The sequence below is a fragment of the Anguilla anguilla genome, chromosome 5 (assembly GCF_013347855.1).
Source record: "Anguilla anguilla isolate fAngAng1 chromosome 5, fAngAng1.pri, whole genome shotgun sequence".
NCBI classification, from domain to species: Eukaryota; Metazoa; Chordata; class Actinopteri; order Anguilliformes; family Anguillidae; genus Anguilla; species Anguilla anguilla.
Genome location: NC_049205.1, coordinates 8,997,552 through 9,020,331, shown reverse-complemented (window position 1 = coordinate 9,020,331; position 22,780 = coordinate 8,997,552). Strand labels below are relative to the sequence as shown.

General features: G+C 40.8%; 2 protein-coding genes and 1 long non-coding RNA gene across 5 annotated transcripts; all 3 read right to left on the bottom strand.

Annotated features, from left to right (window-relative positions):
* Positions 1-574: 574 nt before the first annotated feature.
* LOC118227939 (T-cell ecto-ADP-ribosyltransferase 1-like) lies at positions 575-5,162 on the bottom strand. 3 transcript variants are annotated; one of them, XM_035419033.1, is made up of 6 exons: positions 4,629-5,162; positions 3,645-3,711; positions 2,358-2,445; positions 1,341-2,023; positions 1,030-1,056; positions 575-984 (listed from the first exon to the last, which is right to left on the bottom strand). In XM_035419033.1, exons 2-6 carry the CDS (start codon positions 3,701-3,703, stop codon positions 957-959), a joined length of 885 nt encoding a protein of 294 aa, XP_035274924.1. In that variant the 5' UTR covers positions 3,704-3,711; positions 4,629-5,162; the 3' UTR covers positions 575-956. The 3 variants fall into 3 exon arrangements, with proteins under 3 accessions (XP_035274924.1, XP_035274923.1, XP_035274925.1); XM_035419032.1 differs by having other exon boundaries at positions 575-1,056; positions 4,629-5,157; XM_035419034.1 differs by lacking the exon at positions 3,645-3,711 and having other exon boundaries at positions 575-1,056; positions 4,629-4,916.
* A 1,999-nt stretch (positions 5,163-7,161) lies between these two features.
* On the bottom strand, positions 7,162-10,689 carry LOC118227946. Its single transcript, XR_004765383.1, has 2 exons — positions 10,065-10,689; positions 7,162-8,741 (listed from the first exon to the last, which is right to left on the bottom strand). It is a non-coding gene; the product is annotated as an uncharacterized LOC118227946 (long non-coding RNA).
* A 3,944-nt stretch (positions 10,690-14,633) lies between these two features.
* Positions 14,634-18,650, bottom strand: LOC118227944. Its single transcript, XM_035419043.1, has 2 exons — positions 17,407-18,650; positions 14,634-16,032 (listed from the first exon to the last, which is right to left on the bottom strand). Exon 2 carries the CDS (start codon positions 15,999-16,001, stop codon positions 15,249-15,251), a length of 753 nt encoding a protein of 250 aa, XP_035274934.1. The 5' UTR covers positions 16,002-16,032; positions 17,407-18,650; the 3' UTR covers positions 14,634-15,248.
* Between the last annotated feature and the right edge of the window lie 4,130 nt (positions 18,651-22,780).

The following is a 22,780-nucleotide window of genomic DNA, read 5'->3' as shown; positions in this document are numbered from 1 at the left end:
AAAAGTGTCAAAATTAGTTAGTAAATGGGTTTGAGGATGACAGGTTACAGACCTTTGGATCCTATTGTTGGCTATCATGGGTAAAGCATTTCACAAAACAATTTAAGGCAGAAGAGATGTCCAGTAAACAGCACATTGATTTTGGATTTTTAAACATGTACTTTTGTCGGATATCTGGTTCTTTTATTATCACCCTTGAGAAACAGGCAATATGATAATTTTATCTGACCTGGAAAACTCACTCTGTGTGACTACAGGAATGGTACCTGCTTTATCTCTCTGCAACCCCCCACGCCCCCACCCCCCCATGGCCTTCTGGAATATTCGGTTGTCTTCTGGTTTTCGGACATTGATCTTGGTTTAGTGTGGGACTAATTTGGGAGAAACCTGTGATTTGGTATTTTACTTCATTCATTTCTTGAGTGACTGTAATCAGTCCTAATTATTTATTATTATACATAGTTGAATCTCGTCTTTAGATTAGATGTGACTATTTGTTGTAACTTATTACATTTCTTAATTTTAATCTGGCTGTGCGTTGTACATTTGATAAAAGGTTAATCAAACAGATTGCTCTGCCAAAGTTGGCCATTTAATTAATTATTGATATCTTTGATAATAATTAAGAAGTTAAATCGACTTTCACTTTTTGGATAAGTGAGGAGTTTTGTTGATGCACTTGTGCTTTGTATTTTTAGTGCCGGATGTCAAACAGCGGTTTTAACAGTTAAAGCTGCTAGATTCCAAAAATTAAACATATTTCACATGATCCTCACTTCGCCAACAACTTCCATGGCTGCACATCAACATTGATACACTTTATTCACTGATGGTCAAAAAGCCCAGCTCCATAAAGAAAGCAAAGGAGGAAAATTACATTGTTATTGTCACATTATGTGCCAGTACAAGCTAACTGGTTTGTGTATTTATGTGTGTGGCTTTCATTGTAAAGTGTATTACAGTGGCGCATGTCCCAGACAATAGCAACACAGGTACAGAGAGGCAGCCAATAACAGCAGCATGCTGGAGTTCACTGGATCACTGGAGGACCCTGATCTGTGGAGAGAGAGAGTGAGACAGAGAGATTAGTTGGTCTACATAGAATATAATTATAGTACAGCTATTCTTTATTGCATGCATAGCTCTTTAATTTAACCAATGAACAAACATGAACAATGAACAGGATTCAGTTATGACAACATTGCAACATTGCCTCCAAAAATAAAAACAAATAAAAATGTCTGACAGCACAGGATTACAGTGGTGTCATCATTCAGGCCCCCACCCCTTTCCTTCGAGGATTAATAACAGGGACAAATGGCAGAGTCATGTAGGCTCACCTTAGGAGGAGACAGTTATGGCTGCTGTAAAGCCTTGTGTGATTCAAATACATTTTTCTGTGAACTCCAACGTTCGTCACGTTCAGCACTCTGAACTCCTCGAAAGGTGGGATCAGCAGGTCAACTTCGTCAGGGTAGCAGGCAGAGGTATCTACGTTGACCGCAGCGCAGCTGGTGATGCTGAACACGGTCCCTCCACTTTCCGGGAACAGCTCATCCTCGTATTCTGAATAGGCAGAAATAAACATCCCAAACCTCACTTTTTCCCCCACCCTCGCTTGGAAAGTATGCTTAGACACGTGGTAAACAGTGGCACAGCCTTTGGGTGCCTGGAGCTGCAACGCATCAGTCAGCAGGAAGTGGAGGGCCTTGAATTGGAAGCCTTGGTAGGCAGTGGCATTCCCACCTTGGGATTGCAAGGCGGAGTGGAAAGCATCGAGAAACTCTCCGGGTTTAGCGTGGGTGTAAAACTTCAGGGCCTGAGCATGCTCCTTTTGACCATTTGGGATAGGTTCCTCGCACTGTGCATCAATCCATTCTTTCAAAACCGCGTTGGTTGTCTGCTCCTGCTCAAGAAGGCCCCCCTTCCCTAAAATTCTATTCAGCATCTCATTCCGACACCCTATGAACTGGTCATCCACCGCATTGGGTGACATGTCTAGCTGCCGTTCCTCCGAGTCCACCTGCAATAGTTTAGTGGGGAGGTTACCCTTTATGTGTACACATACATTAATAGACATACATGTTCCAGTTCAAAAAAGGGATATACCAACAGACAGATGCAGTATATAATCAAAACGGCTAAACTGACTCTTTTTTTTTCACAATAAAGAAGGAAAGTACTCAGTCACCTAAACACTGATAGGCAAACAAAGAGATAATGACAGAAAGTGATAGATAGATAGATAGATAGATAGATAGATAGATAGATAGATAGATAGATAGATAGATAGATAGATAGATAGATAGATAGATAGATAGATAGATAGATAGACTCAAGTCAAAGCATAAACTTACAGTGTGCATAATGACTGCTATGATCAACAGTTTGATGACTTTCTCTCTCTGAACTTCCATTGCTTCAGCTGGATCACGCTTTCTTTTACTAGAGGGCACAGGACAATGTGAAAAGAAGCCATCAAAATGAAAAAATAAGAAAAGGGAAAAGTAAAAATATATAACGAATGTGGAAAAATAACTACTTTGCATTTTGGTTGGTACTTCAAATGGGACATTTTTGTGCTTGGTTGGTTCTATTCTAAATCTTTCCTGCGGCGGTCACTACCTATTATTGTTAGCACTCAAAGATCTTTTTGATGTTTTAGACGTCCATTAGCACTGCTAACGATCATGTGATCGCCGGGGAAGCCAAACGTAAACATTGTTATTCTGCTTTTGAAAATGAATTGGGCATAGAATTTCCGCATAGTTTGCATTGCCGACAGTCTCTCTGGGAGAAGTTCTGACACGAACGGGACTTTGCTTCGTACATTGTGGAAGCTGGTTTTCGATTACTGATTAGCTGAGTTGTGCTGCCCATGAGCCGCTCACGGCTGCTAATGCGTAAACATCAACTAATGTGATATTATGATTCCATTTACTTTCATACTACTGCTGGTAACTATTGCTGTGATCCATGCTCTGTTCAAACTGACAAAGCTAACTTAAGTCCTGCGTGTTCAAAGGCTCACGAACTCATGCTTTGTCAAGCTTTTCTGTGTCATACTGCATATCTGGTGGAGTGCTGGGTTATTGTCTTATTCTAATGGATAAACAACGGCTAAAGATTTATAGCATTCAATGAAAATCTAATTCTAACAGTAAAGTCGACACTCAATAGCTTGCATCTTAAGGAAAGCCATAGTGCGACCGAGCTTCGTAGAGCAAGGCTCACATAAAACTAGAATAGATAGGTGGATCCATAAATGCAATAGCGTTGGATTTCCTCACATCGTCTCAAGACAAAGTAGGATTTCGGCCCAGTTGTACAGTGGGTGCTCCACTGTCCGCATAGCATAGCTGGGTCAGGCTCAGTTGTCTCAAGTGTTTTGGGAGGTTGGTAGTGGTCACTCTGTTATCATTTTGGCTTGCTTACTAACTGGGTGTGATAAGAGGCAGTGCCTTGATGCCGAAGTCACATTGATATTAAACATCAGTACATACTGCTCGATTCAAATCTGACTGAAATAATTTTTTAAGTTTGACACTGTAACACCTTGCTTGTGGTTAACAAGTTTATCATATCAGCAAGCTGCTTCTGCTTTTTCCGAGTTAACGTGTTCTAGTACTTGTCCCTTGCCTTACCTCCACACAAACGATGCAGAAGCTTGAGCTGTGCATGTTAGAGTTGCTTTAAGTCCCATAACTCCACCTTTTGGCCAATAAAAATTCAATTCAGAAATAGGCTACAAGAAGCCAGGCTCAGGCACCAGACGATAGCAATGTTAGAGTGGTTTGCAAACTTTTACAGTCAAGCATCCCCCCCTTCCCCACACGCATACGCACACACCCCAAATACGCATCCCGCGTTGTTCCTATTTCCTTTAACCCTCACTGTGCATTATTTAATTTTCATTTTTTAAATCCAAAAGGAGGAGAAGTGAACGTTGTCACCTCAGCAATTTAATTACTTCAGGCTGTGCAGAAGATGAAAAACTAATAATTTTATTTTAAGGTTTTGACCAAGCAGAAGATGTATTATCGCTATGTAGAATCTCTGATTTTTACAGTGGTAACACAAACCAGTCACTGCAGAGACTGACAAGAACTCTGATCACTGTGGTCTTGAGTATGGACAGGAGCACTACATTTAAATGCTCCAAGTTAAACTGTACTGGCTTAAAGCCCTTTAGGGACTAATTTCACTAATTTATGATTCAAATAACTAAACCATATTTTCTAATGCTGATGTCATTATCAAAACTGGTAACTGAAAGCAATGGAGTTCTAGAAATGGAGTTAGAATTTTGAAAAAATAAAAACGTTCCAAAAAGCCTACAGTACTTGTGACATGGTTAAAGGGACTTGGTTAACCCCAATATACCTCAGGTTTTACCCGGATATAGCCTGGTTACATCCTAGTTGGCTAGAAAACTTTCACTTTTCAGCCCAATGTGCCCGGGCTTTAACCTGAACCCCAAGATGGCATTGCACTGGCTTTACTCTGACTTTTCACCAACAAAAAACAAAACAAAAAAAAATTCACTGATTATAACAGACCTCACAAGTTACGCTGAGCATGTCTCAGAAAGTAAATGATGGAAAATAAAAAAGGAGGGCATGCCTTACCTTCAGTGCTGTGCTGGTCCTGCAGCAACTAAGGAGAAATTCAGTTTACTGTGCGTTCTGCGGGGTGTCGTCTCTGTTTATCGAAAACATTTCCGGTCTCCCCCCCTGGGATTGCTGTGGAAAATAAAGCCCCTTATCTCGGCCTACATATTTCCCTTCCTACCATCGGGGAAAGTGGCAGAAGCGCTGGGAATGGGAAAAGGGGGAGCTAAATCACAGCACAAATTTGCCCAACCAGTACAGTGCGACATTACAAATTTACTGCAGTACAATAATACTACTGCCCGGTACGTTGGGGCACTAAAAATCACTACAATCGGATGATATCTCAGTTCAGTAAAGTGGTGTCGTAATCATTTGCTCATTTTGACTTCTTGCCGTATTCGAGGATTGATATACAGGAAATGTAAGGCGTGGCTCAGTCTGGCCAGTACTCTTGCATAAAAACATATATGCAGTCAATACTGACCCTTTTAAATCCTCTAAAATGTCTGAACAGGTTAGCCTCCTTCCCCAAAAAATATCTGAACACAGACAACAATAGCAAAAATTCAGATTCACTTAAAAAATAATAAATATTTTAAAGTTTTAGAGTATAACCAATTGCCACCTGTTTTCAAAAGGTTAAAAAAAACTATTGCCCATGTTCATTTTAGCAAGTGATGTCTATGAATATATAGCCCATTTCATTGAAAAAAAATGATAAAATGGACAAATAAAAGAGAGATTCCTCAGGTTATATGGTCTCCTGGTAACCCAATCTGTTGAATGATCGAAATAAGTAGAGTTCCTTTTAGTAGAAGCAATAGCAATATCAGCTGAACTAACAGACGTGCACGCGCACACACACACATGTGTGAGTGTGTGTGTGTGTATTAATTAGTGCACAGAGCTAAGGTGTGGGAATTTTTAATAATGTTTTAACTCCTTATGTGTATGTATGTATATATATATATATATATATATATATAATATCAGCAGACACTGGATGAAATATGCTGAGAATACACCCTGGAGAGGTCAGCAATCCATCTCAGGGCCCACACACCATTCACACGCACATTCATAACTCAAAGACAATTGAGACTTTCTAATTTATGTAACTTCGATGTCTTTTGACTGTGGGAGCTAGGAAACCATACAAACTTCACACAAAGGCCCTCAGCCAATGTCAAGTACCTTCTTGCTGTGAGGTGACAGCACTACACTGCACACTGTGCCACCCCTATATATCCAAATAAACCCTAATCCTGCTAATTCTGAACACATAACATCCATGATCAAAAAGGAGGACAAGAAAAAAATAACAGCAGTAACAGCCTCACTACTTTCCCTTTAATGAAGAACATGATCAGTCGCTTGTGAACTGTGAATGAACTGAATATTTGCAAAGTGTTGGTGTAGACGTAGGCTATGGAGTTGATAGTCGTGGTTTCAGTGATGTGTCCTCTGACAGGTGAAGAGAACTACATCCAGGATGAGAGAGGATGGGAATCAGAAACTGGAGATGCTGCTGACTGAACAGTCCAAGGTCCAGCAGCTGCAAGGTCTGTTGCAGAGTGTATTTCACATCTTAACACCACAAACTTGTCAGTTATGTACACACTGAGGAAATATTGGGTCATGGAGCAAGGGAAAAGCCAGACACACACTGTGTAAATTAATAAAAGACACCCCACGTGAACCATTACTGGTTGTCTTCATTATACATTAATCAAGAACAAAACAGCGTTCAGTATTAACAATAGTCACATGTCCCTGAAACTGAACTGTTAACTGCTAAGGATAAATCAAAATGCTGGAGGACCATTTGATATGAAGGGATGCAGAAATCCAGGAACTGACCCTGAATGTCAGGGTGATAGGGGAACAGTAACTGGTCAAAAGTGAATTACTATACTGGCTGTTTTGAGGATATCACTTTATATAAGCCTTTACGTCACATGTATAATGTCCTTTCACTTAAACAGACACTCTGTTTCATTTTTGGAATATTTTCTCATGACTTAATTCATATGTTACTTTTCATACCTTTGCTAATCAAAAATGTGTTCTAAATCATTATTTGAGTTATTAAAAAGACAACACAAGAAAATTGTGTTAAAATTGTGTTTTAAATCTGTGGAGTACACTGGATTCAGTATAGACAGACAGGAGAAATAAGACATTACATTTATTTTCCAGTCGCTTTTTTACAAAGTGACATACAGTAAGTGCATAGCGAAGGTCATTGGAACAACTACAAAACACAGGTCCGATAAGGTACAATACTCAATATGTAACAGTTATTCATAGCCATAAACACAGTAAGTCCAGTTCACGCAGTAAGCACGGGCTAGGTCAGAGAGTAATGTTAAGTCAAATTAGGAGGCATGACAACAAGCTACAACATAAAGATAATGATACAAGTGCAACATTGATTCCTCTGGGATGGTGAGAGAGTATCTTTCATTTGAGGCTTTGTGATTCTGGACTGTCTCGCCTGGATCATACCCTATCTCCCTCAGGAAATTCTCCAAGCTCTCACCTTTTATTTTTACAATTCTAGGAGTAGCAGATTTTCATTGAATCTGGTCCTTACAAAAACCTTTGGGGATTCACTAAAATGGCAGATACCAAGGATACTCCTGTGATGACAGATAAAGGCAAACTAGTGCATAATTTTCTTATGGCTGATCTGGTACGATTGGGGTTGGGAGTGGAGCAGAATAACAAATGGAGTATATGTAAGACCATGATATACTGCACTTTGCACTTTGCTACAAGTTTATAAATAAAAGATTGTAACTCAAAATTTTGTGATGCTAAGATATGTAACTGGTCTAAGGCAACTGAATAAGGTAACTTGCTGTTTAGAGAATGTCACCTTAAAAGTCAAATGTGCTTTTCACTTCATTGGTCAGTCAATTTAAAAAAATTTTAAATCTGTTAAGGATGCTGGATTGAATCTTCACAAATCTTTCAGACAGTGACCCCTGCTGGAGAAATATAATCTCGTCAGGATTCGTGCCTTTGAGAGAAATAAACCTGCACAGCGTAAGGCAGTGGAGACGGTGCCGAAGCTGCAGAAACTGAGGCGTCTTCGCAGTACTGCTCGACAAGAAAGATCATAGTCTATTCACAGACATCACTTCCACAGAAGGACCACAATTCAAAAACAAGGAAACATTTTTTGAAATAATCATAACTGATTTGAGTTTATTAAGCACATCTTTATCTGAGGTACATATTTTATGAAATTGAATAAAGAATATGGACAAAAAAATCTCATAATGCATTTTCATTTTAAGCCACCGACTTAGAATCATTGTTCTGTTTATAAAAAGAAATGAGTGCTCATCTCTGAACTTGTGTATGCCCTGCCGTTTAAAAAATATATAGTTTACAAAAAAAAGAAATTAGATCTACCGTTTGCACCCACGTAGTAGACTGCACTATCAAAAGCCATAGTAAAATGTATCATACCCAAGTTGAATTTGTTCTTAAACATTTATAGTCTACAGTATAGTGCAACAGGGATCTTTCGGGTGGCCTGAATCATCTTGGACAATCTTATTTGGAACTTTTTTGTCAGGGACATTCTCACCCCGATCATACCCAGCCTTCATTAGGAAATTATCCAGGCTCTTATCTTTTATGGACCTGATGAGGTTGTTGCTAAGGAGGTAAGTGTCCTCAGCACTGAATTGTAAGTTGTGAGGTGTGTGCTCAGTGATGTAGACACTGCCGATCATCATATTCGAGTACAAACTCAGGATGATGCGATCTGTGTTACTTTCACTGTTCCCAGATTGATCTTGCTTGAATGGCAGAGACGTGGCATTTGAAGAATGCAAGTTCCCCACCTCAAAGTACTCGCTCTGGGATGGGGGAGGAGGCAGGATCCCCTCTGCGTTGTGGAAGGGGTGAAACCCAAAATCTCCATTGTTGGGGTTGTGCTGTGCCCACATCTTTTTGTTATTGTCAAACTTGATCATATCATTGGCCAGCCAGTGCAGGAGCTTCAGTCCATGTCGAGGAAACCGGTGACCAAACTTCACGTCTTTTAACTGCTGGACTGTGTATAGTTGTGGGATCTTTCTGGAGTTTTTACTGTAGCTCCCCATAGCAGACCTGCAAGAGGGAGAAATGAAAAGCCAGGGCAGAAAGAGGCTGATTTCAGTTAGTTCTGTATACAGCCTACCTTCAATGGGCTTTGTTCTAAATTTTGCGTCGTGATATTTATCTTCACAAATTCACTTAGCTGAATAAAACTATAGAGTCATTGGCCAAATAAATCGACCTATAAAAATGTCGACAAACCTATTACAAAGACAGTCTGTATAATATTTGCTTTCATCTTGAATGGTAGAATTTTACGACACCATGCACTGAGCTGACCTGTCCTAATTTGTGTGTATACATGTGTGCTTCTCTTCTGTATTGTAGTCAATCTATAAGGTTCAACCCACTGTACTGCTGTCTGATTATAATCCCTTTTTGTGAGGGCCATACAGGCAGGTTTGATGACATCAGAGCCTTGTCTGTACCGCAGGTATGCGGGTTGTCATGGTGTCACAGACACAACAGAGGAAACACACCTTTTACACACATTGTTCCTCAAGGCTTCCACAGCCCCTAATTCTGGCCAACCAATCACATTCAGAATAATCTGCTTGAGAGTTCTAAAACACAGGAACTGCAGAGCCATCTTTATCGCAGTGAAATTTGCCCCGTAGCCAAACCAGCCCTTCCACATTCTCAGATTCCAATGCAGAATTAAGCCACAGACAATGTTCCATTCCACCCACATTCATATTGATAATTTGTCTCTCATCTTTACTCGTAAAATGTTTCTTTTGGGGACCAGCAGTATGTGATAACAGTATTGTCCACCTCAATGCTATCACTGATTATGTTACATACAGTAGGTCTAATCTACTGTGATGACAGTTTGAGTAATTCTAAGGTTACTTGTAGGCCTACTACTGCCATCTTAATGGGTCCCAATGAGAGTGAAGGGCAATTTAATGTGAATGAGCTTATACACATGATTCCAGACTGATCTTTTGACCACATGGGATGTTCCCTGCTTCTCGTTAACTCCCTGCTTCTCATTAACAGGGTAATAAGGCACCGTTCTCATTTACGCTGATATTGGAGGGTGACACACTCCCTCTGACATTAACTCTGATATACACAGCATGTCTAATAACACAGTGACACACTCAGCTTCCTTTTATTAACACAATTCTCCTTCCCTCATTAACACTGATACTACCGGATAGCACTCAGAATTCTACTCCCTGGACCGGACAGTTCAGGCATTATCCTATGAAATGTATGTTAAGACTTTCATTTCTGGCCTGGTGTATGATCTAGTGGTAAATATTTTCTTCTCCTTCAACCCCTGATAAAGTCACACACAAGTACACACACAAGCACACGTTACAGTACCTGGGTTTTTGGTAAGATGTGCAGTCAGTTGTCTGTGTCGTCCTATAGTGTCTGTCATCAAATGAACTGGATGCATGAATTGTTCTCACTTTTGTACTTTTGTACAGTATTACTGTAGGGGGCTGGACTAACTTCGAAAGCCTTTAGTGTGGGAAATGGAAACCGAAAGTGTTCAGGGATAGGTTATCGCGAGTGTGTGTGCTTAAGTGTGTGCATGTGAATGTATACGTGATTAACTACTGTATATAGAGGGCATGTGTATGTTGAGAGTGTTTTTTTAATTAGCATGTGTTTCTGCTAAGTGTGTATGGGGGTCCCAGATTTAGACTCCAGTCAGAGACCTGTCTCAACCTATGGTATCTCTCATCAAATGGACTGGACATGTGCCTATATTGTCATCACTTTTTTAACCTGCAGTATGAAGGTAGGCTGGACTAACTAAAGAGAGCCTTTGCAGTGGGACATGGAAACTGAAATTGTTCAGGAACAGGTAGCTCTTAAGTGTGTGTGTGTGTGCGTATGTGTGTGCCTGTGTGTGCGAGTGTATACATGAATGCATACATGCGTGTAATTGGGTGTGTACGTTGAGAGTGGTTGTGTTAATTAGCGTGTGATTGTGCTGAGTGTGTGTATGGAGGTCCCAGATTTAGGGCTCCCAACAGGTCAGGGTGTTTCCCTCTTGCACACAACCCGAGAGTCCTGCCAGCTTCCCCTCACTATCCACAGGTTTGCTCACAGCTGATGTTCCAAAGGGTTCTACCTATTTTGATCGCTGCACTTTTTTCCACAATCTCTCAAAGAACCAGAACCTCAGCACAATCCTTATGGAGTGTTCAGTTGTTACAGTATTCTGTACGGAATCATTTAGCGACGATCAGTGTATGTACTCTCATGCTAGCATGATCATCTAATTTACATGTCACACACACATGTAACACATACAATTGTAAACAATACAATGGTGATTTTTTTAATGGACAAATAATATGTTTATTTCTTTAAATCAATTCAGAGGTGTGCTAAAATTTGCTTAAATACAAGTTTACTTTAAATTCCATTCATCAAGTGCTGAAATCGCTTTACAACACAATATCAAAGAAGTAGTTGAAAGACCATTTAAAAATTGGTCTTTATACAGGATTGATTCAAGAACATTTTAAAAAATCTTAAGTAAAATGAAAATGGGTAATTTAAAGAAGGGAAACAACCCTGTGTGCATACAAATGTATGTACGTACGTACGTACGCACGCGCACACACACACACACACACGCGCGCGCACACACACACAAAGAAAACAAAAGCATACGCCAGCTCTCCTATTATGATTGCCAGTTATAACTGGATAAAGTTCACCACTCCACCACTGAAAACACAAGACAGGGGAAGGAGGAAGAGCAGTAGGATCAGGAGGAATATGAGTAGTGGGAAAATGAGGATGAGGAAGATGAGAAAGCTGTTGGTAGATATTGAGTTTATGTGGAAAGCCTTAAAAAAATAAAGAATTGTCCTTCAAAGACTCCAGCAGCAGAGAAGCTGCTCAGTAACCCAGTTACGGAGGACCGGAATGTGCCATGATGCCAGAAAGGCACGTGGAACAGCTCAGAGTATGGTGCAATAATCCCAGAATCCTCTGCTAGGTTGAGGTGGGCTGTGAGGCTCAGGGACGTGTATCGCAATGTCATCTTTCGGATGGCCTGAATCATCTTGGACAATCTTATTTGGAACTTTTTTGTCAGGGACATTCTCACCCCGATCATACCCAGCCTTCATTAGGAAATTATCCAGGCTCTTATCTTTTATGGACCTGATGAGGTTGTTGCTAAGGAGGTAAGTGTCCTCAGCACTGAATTGTAAGTTGTGAGGTGTGTGCTCAGTGATGTAGACACTGCTGATCATCATATTCGAGTACAAACTCAGGATGATGCGATCTGTGTTACTTTCACTGTTCCCAGATTGATCTTGCTTGAATGGCAGAGACGTGGCATTTGAAGAATGCAAGTTCCCCACCTCAAAGTACTCGCTCTGGGATGGGGGAGGAGGCAGGATCCCCTCTGCGTTGTGGAAGGGGTGAAACCCAAAATCTCCATTGTTGGGGTTGTGCTGTGCCCACATCTTTATGTTATTGTCAAACTTGATCATATCATTGGCCAGCCAGTGCAGGAGCTTCAGTCCATGTCGAGGAAACCGGTGACCAAACTTCACGTCTTTTAACTGCTGGACTGTGTATAGTTGTGGGATCTTTCTGGAGTTTTTACTGTAGCTCCCCATAGCAGACCTGCAAGAGGGAGAAATGAAAAGCCAGGGCAGAAAGAGGCTGATTTCAGTTAGTCCTGTATACAGCCTACCTTCAATGGGCTTTGTTCTAAATTTTGCGTCGTGATATTTATCTTCACAAATTCACTTAGCTGAATAAAACTATAGAGTCATTGGCCAAATAAATCGACCTATAAAAATGTCGACAAACCTATTACAAAGACAGTCTGTATAATATTTGCTTTCATCTTGAATGGTAGAATTTTACGACACCATGCACTGAGCTGACCTGTCCTAATTTGTGTGTATACATGTGTGCTTCTCTTCTGTATTGTAGTCAATCTAGAAGGTCCAACCCACTGTACTGCTGTCTGATTATAATCCCTTTTTGTGAGGGCCATACAGGCAGGTTTGATGACATCAGAGCCTTGTCTGTACCGCAGGTATGCGGGTTGTCATGGTGTCACAGACACAACAGAGGAAACACACCTTTTACACACATTGTTCCTCAAGGCTTCCACAGCCCCTAATTCTGGCCAACCAATCACATTCAGAATAATCTGCTTGAGAGTTCTAAAACACAGGAACTGCAGAGCCATCTTTATCGCAGTGAAATTTGCCCCGTAGCCAAACCAGCCCTTCCACATTCTCAGATTCCAATGCAGAATTAAGCTACAGACAATGTTCCATTCCACCCACATTCATATTGATAATTTGTCTCTCATCTTTACTCGTAAAATGTTTCTTTTGGGGACCAGCAGTATGTGATAACAGTATTGTCCACCTCAATGCTATCACTGATTATGTTACATACAGTAGGTCTAATCTACTGTGATGACAGTTTGAGTAATTCTAAGGTTACTTGTAGGCCTACTACTGCCATCTTAATGGGTCCCAATGAGAGTGAAGGGCAATTTAATGTGAATGAGCTTATACACATGATTCCAGACTGATCTTTTGACCACATGGGATGTTCCCTGCTTCTCGTTAACTCCCTGCTTCTCATTAACAGGGTAATAAGGCACCATTCTCATTTACGCTGATATTGGAGGGTGACACACTCCCTCTGACATTAACTCTGATATACACAGCATGTCTAATAACACAGTGACACACTCAGCTTCCTTTTATTAACACAATTCTCCTTCTCTCATTAACACTGATACTACCGGATAGCACTCAGAATTCTACTCCCTGGACCGGACAGTTCAGGCATTATCCTATGAAATGTATGTTAAGACTTCCATTTCTGGCCTGGTGTATGATCTACTGGTAAATATTTTCTTCTCCTTCAACCCCTGATAAAGTCACACACAAGTACACACACAAGCACACGTTACAGTACCTGGGTTTTTGGTAAGATGTGCAGTCAGTTGTCTGTGTCGTCCTATGGTGTCTGTCATCAAATAAACTGGATGCGTGAATTATTCTCACTTTTGTACTTTTGTACAGTATTACTGTAGGGGGGCTGGACTAACTTTGAAAGCCTTTAGTGTGGGAAATGGAAACCGAAAGTGTTCAGGGATAGGTTATCGCGAGTGTGTGTGCGTATGTGTGTGCATGTGAATGTATACATGATGTACTACTGTATATAGAGGGCATGTGTATGTTGAGAGTGTTTTTTTAATTAGCATGTGTTTCTGCTAAGTGTGTATGGGGGTCCCAGATTTAGACTCCAGTCAGAGACCTGTCTCAACCTATGGTATCTCTCATCAAATGGACTGGACATGTGTCTATATTGTCATCACTTTTTTTTTTTTAACCTGCAGTATGAAGGTAGGCTGGACTAACTAAAGAGAGCCTTTGCAGTGGGACATGGAAACTGAAATTGTTCAGGAACAGGTAGCTCTTAAGTGTGTGTGTGTGTGCGTATGTGTGTGCCTGTGTGTGCGAGTGTATACATGAATGCATACATGCGTGTAATTGGGTGTGTACGTTGAGAGTTGTTGTGTTAATTAGCGTGTGATTGTGCTGGGTGTGTGTATGGAGGTCCCAGATTTAGGGCTCCCAACAGGTCAGGGTGTTTCCCTCTTGCACACAACCCGAGAGTCCTGCCAGCTTCCCCTCACTTTCCACAGGTTTGCTCACAGCTGATGTTCCAAAGGGTTCTACCTATTTTGATCGCTGCACTTTTTTCCACAATCTCTCAAAGAACCAGAACCTCAGCACAATCCTTATGGAGTGTTCAGTTGTTACAGTATTCTGTACGGAATCATTTAGCGACGATCAGTGTATGTACTCTCATGCTAGCATGATCATCTAATTTACATGTCACACACACATGTAACACATACAATTGTAAACAATACAATGGTGATTTTTTTAATGGACAAATAATATGTTTATTTCTTTAAATCAATCCAGAGGTGTGCTAAAATTTGATTAAATACAAATTTACTTTAAATTCCATTCATCAAGTGCTGAAATCGCTTTACAACACAATATCAAAGAAGTAGTTGAAAGACCATTTAAAAATTGGTCTTTATACAGGATTGATTCAAGAACATTTAAAAAAATCTTAAGTAAAATGAAAATGGGTAATTTAAAGAAGGGAAACAACCCTGTGTGCATACAAATGTATGTACGTACGTACGTACGCACGCGCACACACGCACACAAAGAAAACAAAAGCATACGCCAGCTCTCCTATTATGATTGCCAGTTATAACTGGATAAAGTTCACCACTCCACCACTGAAAACACAAGACAGGGGAAGGAGGAAGAGCAGTAGGATCAGGAGGAATATGAGTAGTGGGAAAATGAGGATGAGGAAGATGAGAAAGCTGTTGGTAGATATTGAATTTATGTGGAAAGCCTTAAAAAAATAAAGAATTGTCCTTCAAAGACTCCAGCAGCAGAGAAGCTGCTCAGTAACACAGTTGCGGAGGACTGGAATGTGCCATGATGCCAGAAAGGCACGTGGAACAGCTCAGAGTATGGTGCAATAATCCCAGAATCCTGTGCTACGTTGAGGTTGGCTGCGAGGCTCAGGGACAGGTATGGAAACGTGATCTCGTCTTGGGGATTCAGGGACAGGTATGGTAACGTGATCTCGTCTTGGGGATTCAGGGACAGGTATGGTAACGTGATCTGGTGTTTGTGAAGGGGACGCCACGTTGCTCACTGTGGAGGGAGTGTAGGCTTGATTGGTTTGTCTAATGTTTGGATCTTCCCCCATCTTATTCAGAAATGCTGACAGCTCCAGGTTCTTTATTACGTTCATCAGGCCTTTACTGATGCGATACGTGCGCTCTCTGTCAAAACTCCCCTTTCCCTGGTGCTCAGTGACGTATATCCTGTCAATAATATTGCAGGGGCCCACGCTGAGGATGACGCGGTCACTGTTGCTGTCAGCACAATTGCTGTTGTAGTTTACCCTAATGTAGGAGGGCAAGGCCTGGGCATTTGGCTTATTGAGGTTGCCTACCTCGTAGTAGAAGTACTCCTCTTTTGGAGAAGGCAGAATGTTCTCTCGATTCTTGAAGTAGTGAAACCCATAGTCACCTCTATCGGGCATGTACAGGAGAGTCGCCAAACTGTCGTCATAACTGATGCATTCACAGGCGAGCCAATAGAGGAGCCTCAGCCCATGTCTGGGGTGGGGCTGACCAAATTCAGAGTCTCTCAGACGGGTCAATTCATTCAGTGTTTCAGGCTTATCACTGGAAGAGGGAATGACCATGGTGGGATCCAAAATGGGAATGCTTATGACTCTGTGGGAGACAGGAATGGAGAGAGAGGAGGAAGGAGATGGAGAAAGGTGCAATCAGAGTGAGGGGGAGAAAGAAGGACAAAGATAAATAAATTTAAAAGACGAGGGTGTGCCACTAACACAACTCTAAGTACTGTATGAGTTACTTCTTGAGAAGTCATGAGACAAGTATGAGCTGTTCACTGGAAAATGACATGCCTTTGTGCGGTGCTGCCATTTAACTTATGCACATATTCAGAATGTTTCACCGTCCTGTAGATAAAGCTGTGACCACACAAGACATTTACGTGAACATAAACACATCTCATGTCCCATTGCTAAGATACCAACTACAGCTGGGTTTGTACAAGCTGATGCTTTCAAGGTTACACACCATAGGGAACAATCTTATGTTCTTTTGATTGATAATTAGCATTACATGCTCACCAATCACATACTTTCTCTATACAACCCTCTCAAATAAGACTGGGTATGATCAACAGGGCAAACGAGCAACACATTGGCAAAGCATACAAGTGTCACGTAACAGGGAACCAGGACCCAAACGCAGTGTAAAAAAAATAAATAAAAAAAAACTTTGAAAGGCGAATCCAAACAAGACTTTAATAACAAAAGGCAACATAAAGCAGGAAACCAAAACAAAGCCACGCAGGGCTAATCACAAAAACTCAAGGCAATTCTTCAAAAAAACAGAAAACAACCAAAATTCAAAAATTCCCCAAACAACACAGGTCAGAACTAGGGCAGGGCAGAACACAGAATGGGCAGAAAACGGGCAGGCAGAAAAGCACGCAGACAGACTACTGGCAGAAGGGAACACACAGGCAAAACTTAAATAGCCACAAAGATAACAAGACAGGTGAACGCAAAGCACAATCAAACCAGAGCAGGGGGGGGATAATGAGACACAAAGAAAAACTGATAGAATATTTGAAAACAATAATGTAATTAAACAAAGTGGAAACCAATGAGGGAGAAATAACTGAAACACAAAACTGAAGTGCCCCCATCTGGCGGCGCAAAAAGGAAGGACAGAAACGGAACAGAATCCTGACAAGACACGAAAACAGAACACTTAATAATAGGGAGAAAAATAAAACAAGAGCCCAGTCAAGAAAAATTGTCTGAAAATAGTAGCGCCAGCTGTAACGATAACGGCAAAAAGGACAACAACTGCAGGCACGGTTCCTTTGCTGCCTTTCAAGTGCACCTCCACATACATACAGTACTTGAAAATAGTGTCGTGTCGTTCCCTTAAGATTCATAATTTGCTCCCCAAATATGACTGCTGAAAAAGCATTACAAATAAAATTAATTCGTATTTGCGGTTTTTTATGAACAATATTTGTCGCTCGCTACAAAGGTGTTACAGTACCTGGATTAGGCAAAGCGTCTGGCCAAGCTTGTATTGTAGCCGTCCCTGTCAACCCATTAAAATACGCAGGCTTTCAGAGACGAACAACAGTTGACTTGGAAATCAAAACTGAGTTAATTGTGTTTGGGCGTGTGCGCGATTTTTGAAAGGAGTTTCCGCAGTTTATGCACGTCTTTGACATTTGGCTGATCAAAAAACTTTCTTTTCCCTGCTGATTCCACTCACCGCAGTAGAGTCCGTCTTCATTATAGGGTTAAGATTGAGAGAAAATTAAAATACGGAGAGGAAGGTCTAAATATAGCATAACAATATATTCGCAATACTACAGGAAAGTGCGTAATTTCGTTATTGTCGAGCGTGTATTCGCAATTCGAACTAGATTTAAATATAAAGAACATTACGTTTGAAAGGGGAATACTCAAAGGGGAACTAAAATTCGAAAACTGATGATCATGAATGCTAAGGCAGTATGCATCCTTCCCGACACTGAATAATCTATATTTATTCTCTTGCTTTTCACGGTGAGTTCATCACCTAGCCCTATAACCGATGTAATACGCTCTACAATCACATATCCTGTTTAACAGGTTTGCATATTTGGGTTTCAGATATGCAAGCAAACGGGCTTGTCTGCCTTAGATCCCCAACGACTGGATTAAAATATTAATTACGGATCCACTCGCATGCAGAGAAATGAAAACATGGCAAGAAAGCATTCTTTCATCTTTTCTTATCCCATCTCATCTCTCATCGTCGTCACGTAATATACACTCAGAATAACCTGTAGTCAAACAGGGAGACAGAGATAGACAGAGAGAGCCAGTGACAAAGCTGCAACCCCATTGTACTGCAAAATAATAATAATAATAAATGTTTAAAAATAATGGAAATCAAAATGAAAACAACCTGTAAACACGGAAAACAATATTGTTATAACAGTATAACAGCAAAGAAAAAGCCATTTGACTGCCAAAGAAAACGGTAGATGTTGATTAATTAGAAATTAAAATGCATTAAAGTCCTAGTTTAATTTCAGAGAGGAGCACTCAGTTTTCTATAAAACATTTTTTTTTAATTAAAAAAAGCCCCAAATTTTCTTTTAAAAAGTGGAAAACAAGACCAGCAGAGAATATGGGGGAAAAAAAGATGAAAAATCACATCCTTCCCAAACATCATTGACCATTATCATTATTCTTAATCGCTTGATATATACACAGATAACTGCAATAACTGTTTCGTATTCTTCACCCCCCCCCCCCCAACTTAATTTAAGTACACTTGAAAAAAAGAAAGGATTTGCCTTTTGGGGGGGGGGGGTGTCAGGGGGCAGGAAAATCGAACAGATTTGCACCCCACACATCTCTGTCCAGCTTTTGTTGTAGTCTGTATTTCCGGTCACTTGTCTCCCCAGTACTGTCTCTGTGTCTGTGTTCCCTGAGCTGCTTCACTCCCCTGTACTTGTGTGATTTCACTATTCGGGTGGTTCCGGGTTTTCGTGGTTTCCCCCCTTCTTTCCAGTCTCGCTTTACTTCCAGCTTATTTCTAGTTTTACTAATTTCTACTAATCCCTACTAACTTATAGATTGTAAAGTACTAACCTCACTAATATACTAACATGTGAATATTACTAATGGACTAACACACACTTGTTTTGGGTTTTTGATAGTTTAGATCACTATACTAATACATTAACCAGTCTCCCCTTTTCCATGCTGCGCTGTAGCTCCGCCCCTTTTCTTTCTAGCCTGCTCTAACGCTGAGTTCTGCAATTGCCTGCATCTGTCTCTTGCTCTAACTGCACCTCTCTCTCTCTGCACGTGTTTACCTGCTTCACCCAGGCCGTCTATTATCATTGTTGTCTATGTGATTCCAGTCCGCGTTTTGTCAGTCCCCTGTCATTGAATTAGTTTTCCTAATGTTCTTCACCTGGATGTTGTTTGTTACTCCTCCCTCACTCACTTAACCCCTCCTTGATTGTTACCTTCCCCAGTGTATAAATGTCAGTCTTTTCCACCAGCTCAGAGTCAGAACGTTGATCGTATTCATTGTGCCGATTATTTGTAAGCCTTTGTCTATCGAGATTCCTGCGACACCCCTTTGCCCGACTTCGAGTTTGCCTGCCCCTTTTGGTTTTGTTTGCTTCTGGTTCGACCTTCACTTTTCCTTGACTTCTCTTTTGCCTGCCCCTTTGTACCTTCGCTATTCTGATCTCCTGGTTTTTGACTTTTTGCCTGTCTTTTACTATTCTTTTGGAAACTCGATTCGGCACCGTCCTCTCTCTGATTACCTGGCTTCGAACCTCGGACTGATTAAAGACGACGTTTTCTTGGATTTCCCTGGTCTGCGTGTGGGTCCTTACTCAGAACATAACAGCTTTATTCATGGTGTTTCGTGCCCCCACACACGCTTGCACATACTTGTATAAATAGACAAATCTACACCATAGTGTACAATAGGGCTGTGACGGTATGAAAAAAAAATCACACAAAGTTTACAACTCGATCTGTTTATTTATAGCTGTGCAGATTTTTTAAAAACCATTTTAACTGAAAAATAAAAAAATGCAACTGAATAGTTCACTCCGTGTAACTGTATATTTAAAATAATACAAATCCTTTTTCCTGAATCCAAAGTGTGCCCACACGGATGAACGACCTCGCGTTTTGGGGGGATACAATTCTTCATTACGGTCGTTAACAGAAACAGTATCAGACATCGCAAGTGCTGTAAGGGGCTGCAACGGAGATGCCGTGTAAATGAATAATAGCTAGCCAGCGTTGCCAGATGGGAAATATTAAACTATCGTACCGGATGCTTAAAATTATCGGATTTTAAAGAAAATGATCGTACACAGCCAAAAAAAGAGAAATCACACGTGTAAATATGTGATTTCACAAAAATAGCGTATTTATTGTAAGCATCAACCTTGTTTGACACGCCTACTCAAATACTTCAACCAAAGAGTGCAATACCAGCAGCCACAAAGGGGAGAAAAACATTTGCACACCACATACGCTGCGGGGAAGCAGGGAACTTACTGGACCCTACTCAAATGAATGAGACTCACTAAAAAGCCTGATCTACAGATAATGTCAAATAGCCCACAGTTAAATAGCAATCGCTCAAACATGTAATCGTTATAATTGACAGCTGTAACGTTACAATTCAGCAACATGGAAACAGTTGTATAAGTCATCAGTGAAGAATTATAACGTTATGCTGTGTCAATGTATTTAATATGCTGTATCAATATTTGTTTGTTCTTGTGAAAGCATGTATCTTTTCAAAACGTCCAAAAAGTCTCTCAGTGCATAACTGGCCCTATCTAGTCTTAAGAGTTCAACTGCACCCTCAGTTCTTCCAACGACCCTCTCTTTGCCTCTCCCCTGCCTTCGCCTGACTCCTCGGCACTCATTTTGCTAGTTTTTTTTTTTTTAAACTCGTTTTATACATGAATGGAAAAAAAAGATAACATCGCTGGTAATTTGTAGGTAGCAAGCTAGCTTACATTTTACATCAGAAAGAACGGAGAACGGCAGCCGTGCAGCTGCTCGCTCCCGTGGCACGCACGTCATGCATCAAGTTGATTGGCTGGAAAGACGCAACATGTGCTTTCAAATGACTTTGCCTATAAATACAGATCTAGGATCAGATTTGTGAAAAGGCAAACCGGATCCTAAATCAATAGCCAGGGGATTTAGTAATTTCCTTCCTCTTTTTTTGAAATGGCGAAATTATCGTACATTTGAGCACTGGTTGAAAAAATAGCTTTGTCACGTGATTTACTATCACTATTACGTTACGTTTATGATAGTACTATTTCATATTCGAATTTTACGGTTTACCGTCATGCCCGTATACCGTGACATCCCTAGTGCATACATATGTGTAATTGGGTGTGTACGCTGAGAGCGGTTGTGTTAATTAGCGTGTGATTATGCCGGGTGTGTGTATGGAGGTCCCAGATTTAGAGCTCCCAACAGGTCAGGGTGTTTCCCTCTTGCACACAACCTGAGAGTCCAGCCAGCTTCCCCTCCCTTTCCACAGGTGCCCACAGCTGGTGTTCCAAAGGGTTCTACCTGTTTTGATCATTTCACTTTTTCCCAAAACCTGTTCATGAACCAGGACCACTGCACACATTCCTTATGGAGTGTTCAGTTGTTATAGTATTCTGTACAGAATCATGTAGCGACGATCAGTGTATATGTACGCTCATGGTAGCATGATCATCTAATTTACATGTCACACACACATGTAACAAATTTGTAAACACATACAATGGCGATTAAAAAAAAAAAATTATTGGACAAATACTATGTTTATTTCTTTAAAGCAATTCAGAGGTGTGCTAAAAGTTGATGAAATACAAGTTTACTTTAAATTCCTTTGATCAAGTGCTGAAATCGCTTTACAACATACAATATCAAGAAAAAGTAGTTGAAAGAACATTTAAAAATTTGTCCTTATACGGGATTGATACAAGAACATTTTAAAACATCTTAAGTACAATAAAAATGGGTAATTTAAAAATAGGGCAAGAACCCCACACATGTACAAACGTATGCACGTACATACGCGCACGCACACACACACACACACACGCGCGCACACACACACAAATGAAACAAAAGCATACGCCAGCTTTCCTGTTATGATTGCCAGTTATAACTGGATCAAGTTCACTGCTCCACCACTGAAAACACAAGATAGGGGAAGGAGGAAGAGCAGTAGGATCAGGAGGAATAAGAGTAGTGGGAAAATGAAGAATATGAGAAAAGTTGCAGTAGATATTGAGTTTATGTGGAAAGCCTTGGGCAATAAGGAATAAAAATGTAAAAAAAAAATTATAAATTTCAATTAAAAATAAAGAATTGTCCTTCAAGGACTCCAGCAGCTGAGAAGCTGCTCAGTAACACAGTTACGGAGGACTGGAATGTGCCATGATGCCAGAAAGGCACGTGGAACAGCTCAGAGTATGGTGCAATAATCCCAGAATCCTGTGCTACGTTGAGGTTGGCTGCGAGGCTCAGGGCCTGTTATGGTAATGTGAGCTTGTGCTCGCGAAGTGGACGCCACGTTGCTCACTGTGGAGAGAGTGTAGGCTTGATTGGTTTGTCTAATGTCTGGATCTTCCCCCATCTCATGCAAAAATGCTGACAGCTCCAGGTTCTTGATTATGTTCATCAGGCCTTTACTGATGCGATACGTGCACTCTCTGTCAAATCTCCCCTTTCCCTGGTGCTCAGTGACGTATATCCTGTCAATAATATTCCAGGGGCCCACGCTGAGGATGACGCGGTCACTGTTGCTGTCAGCCCAATTGCTGTAGTAGTTTACCCTAATGTAGGAGGGCAAGGCCTGGGCATTTGGCTTA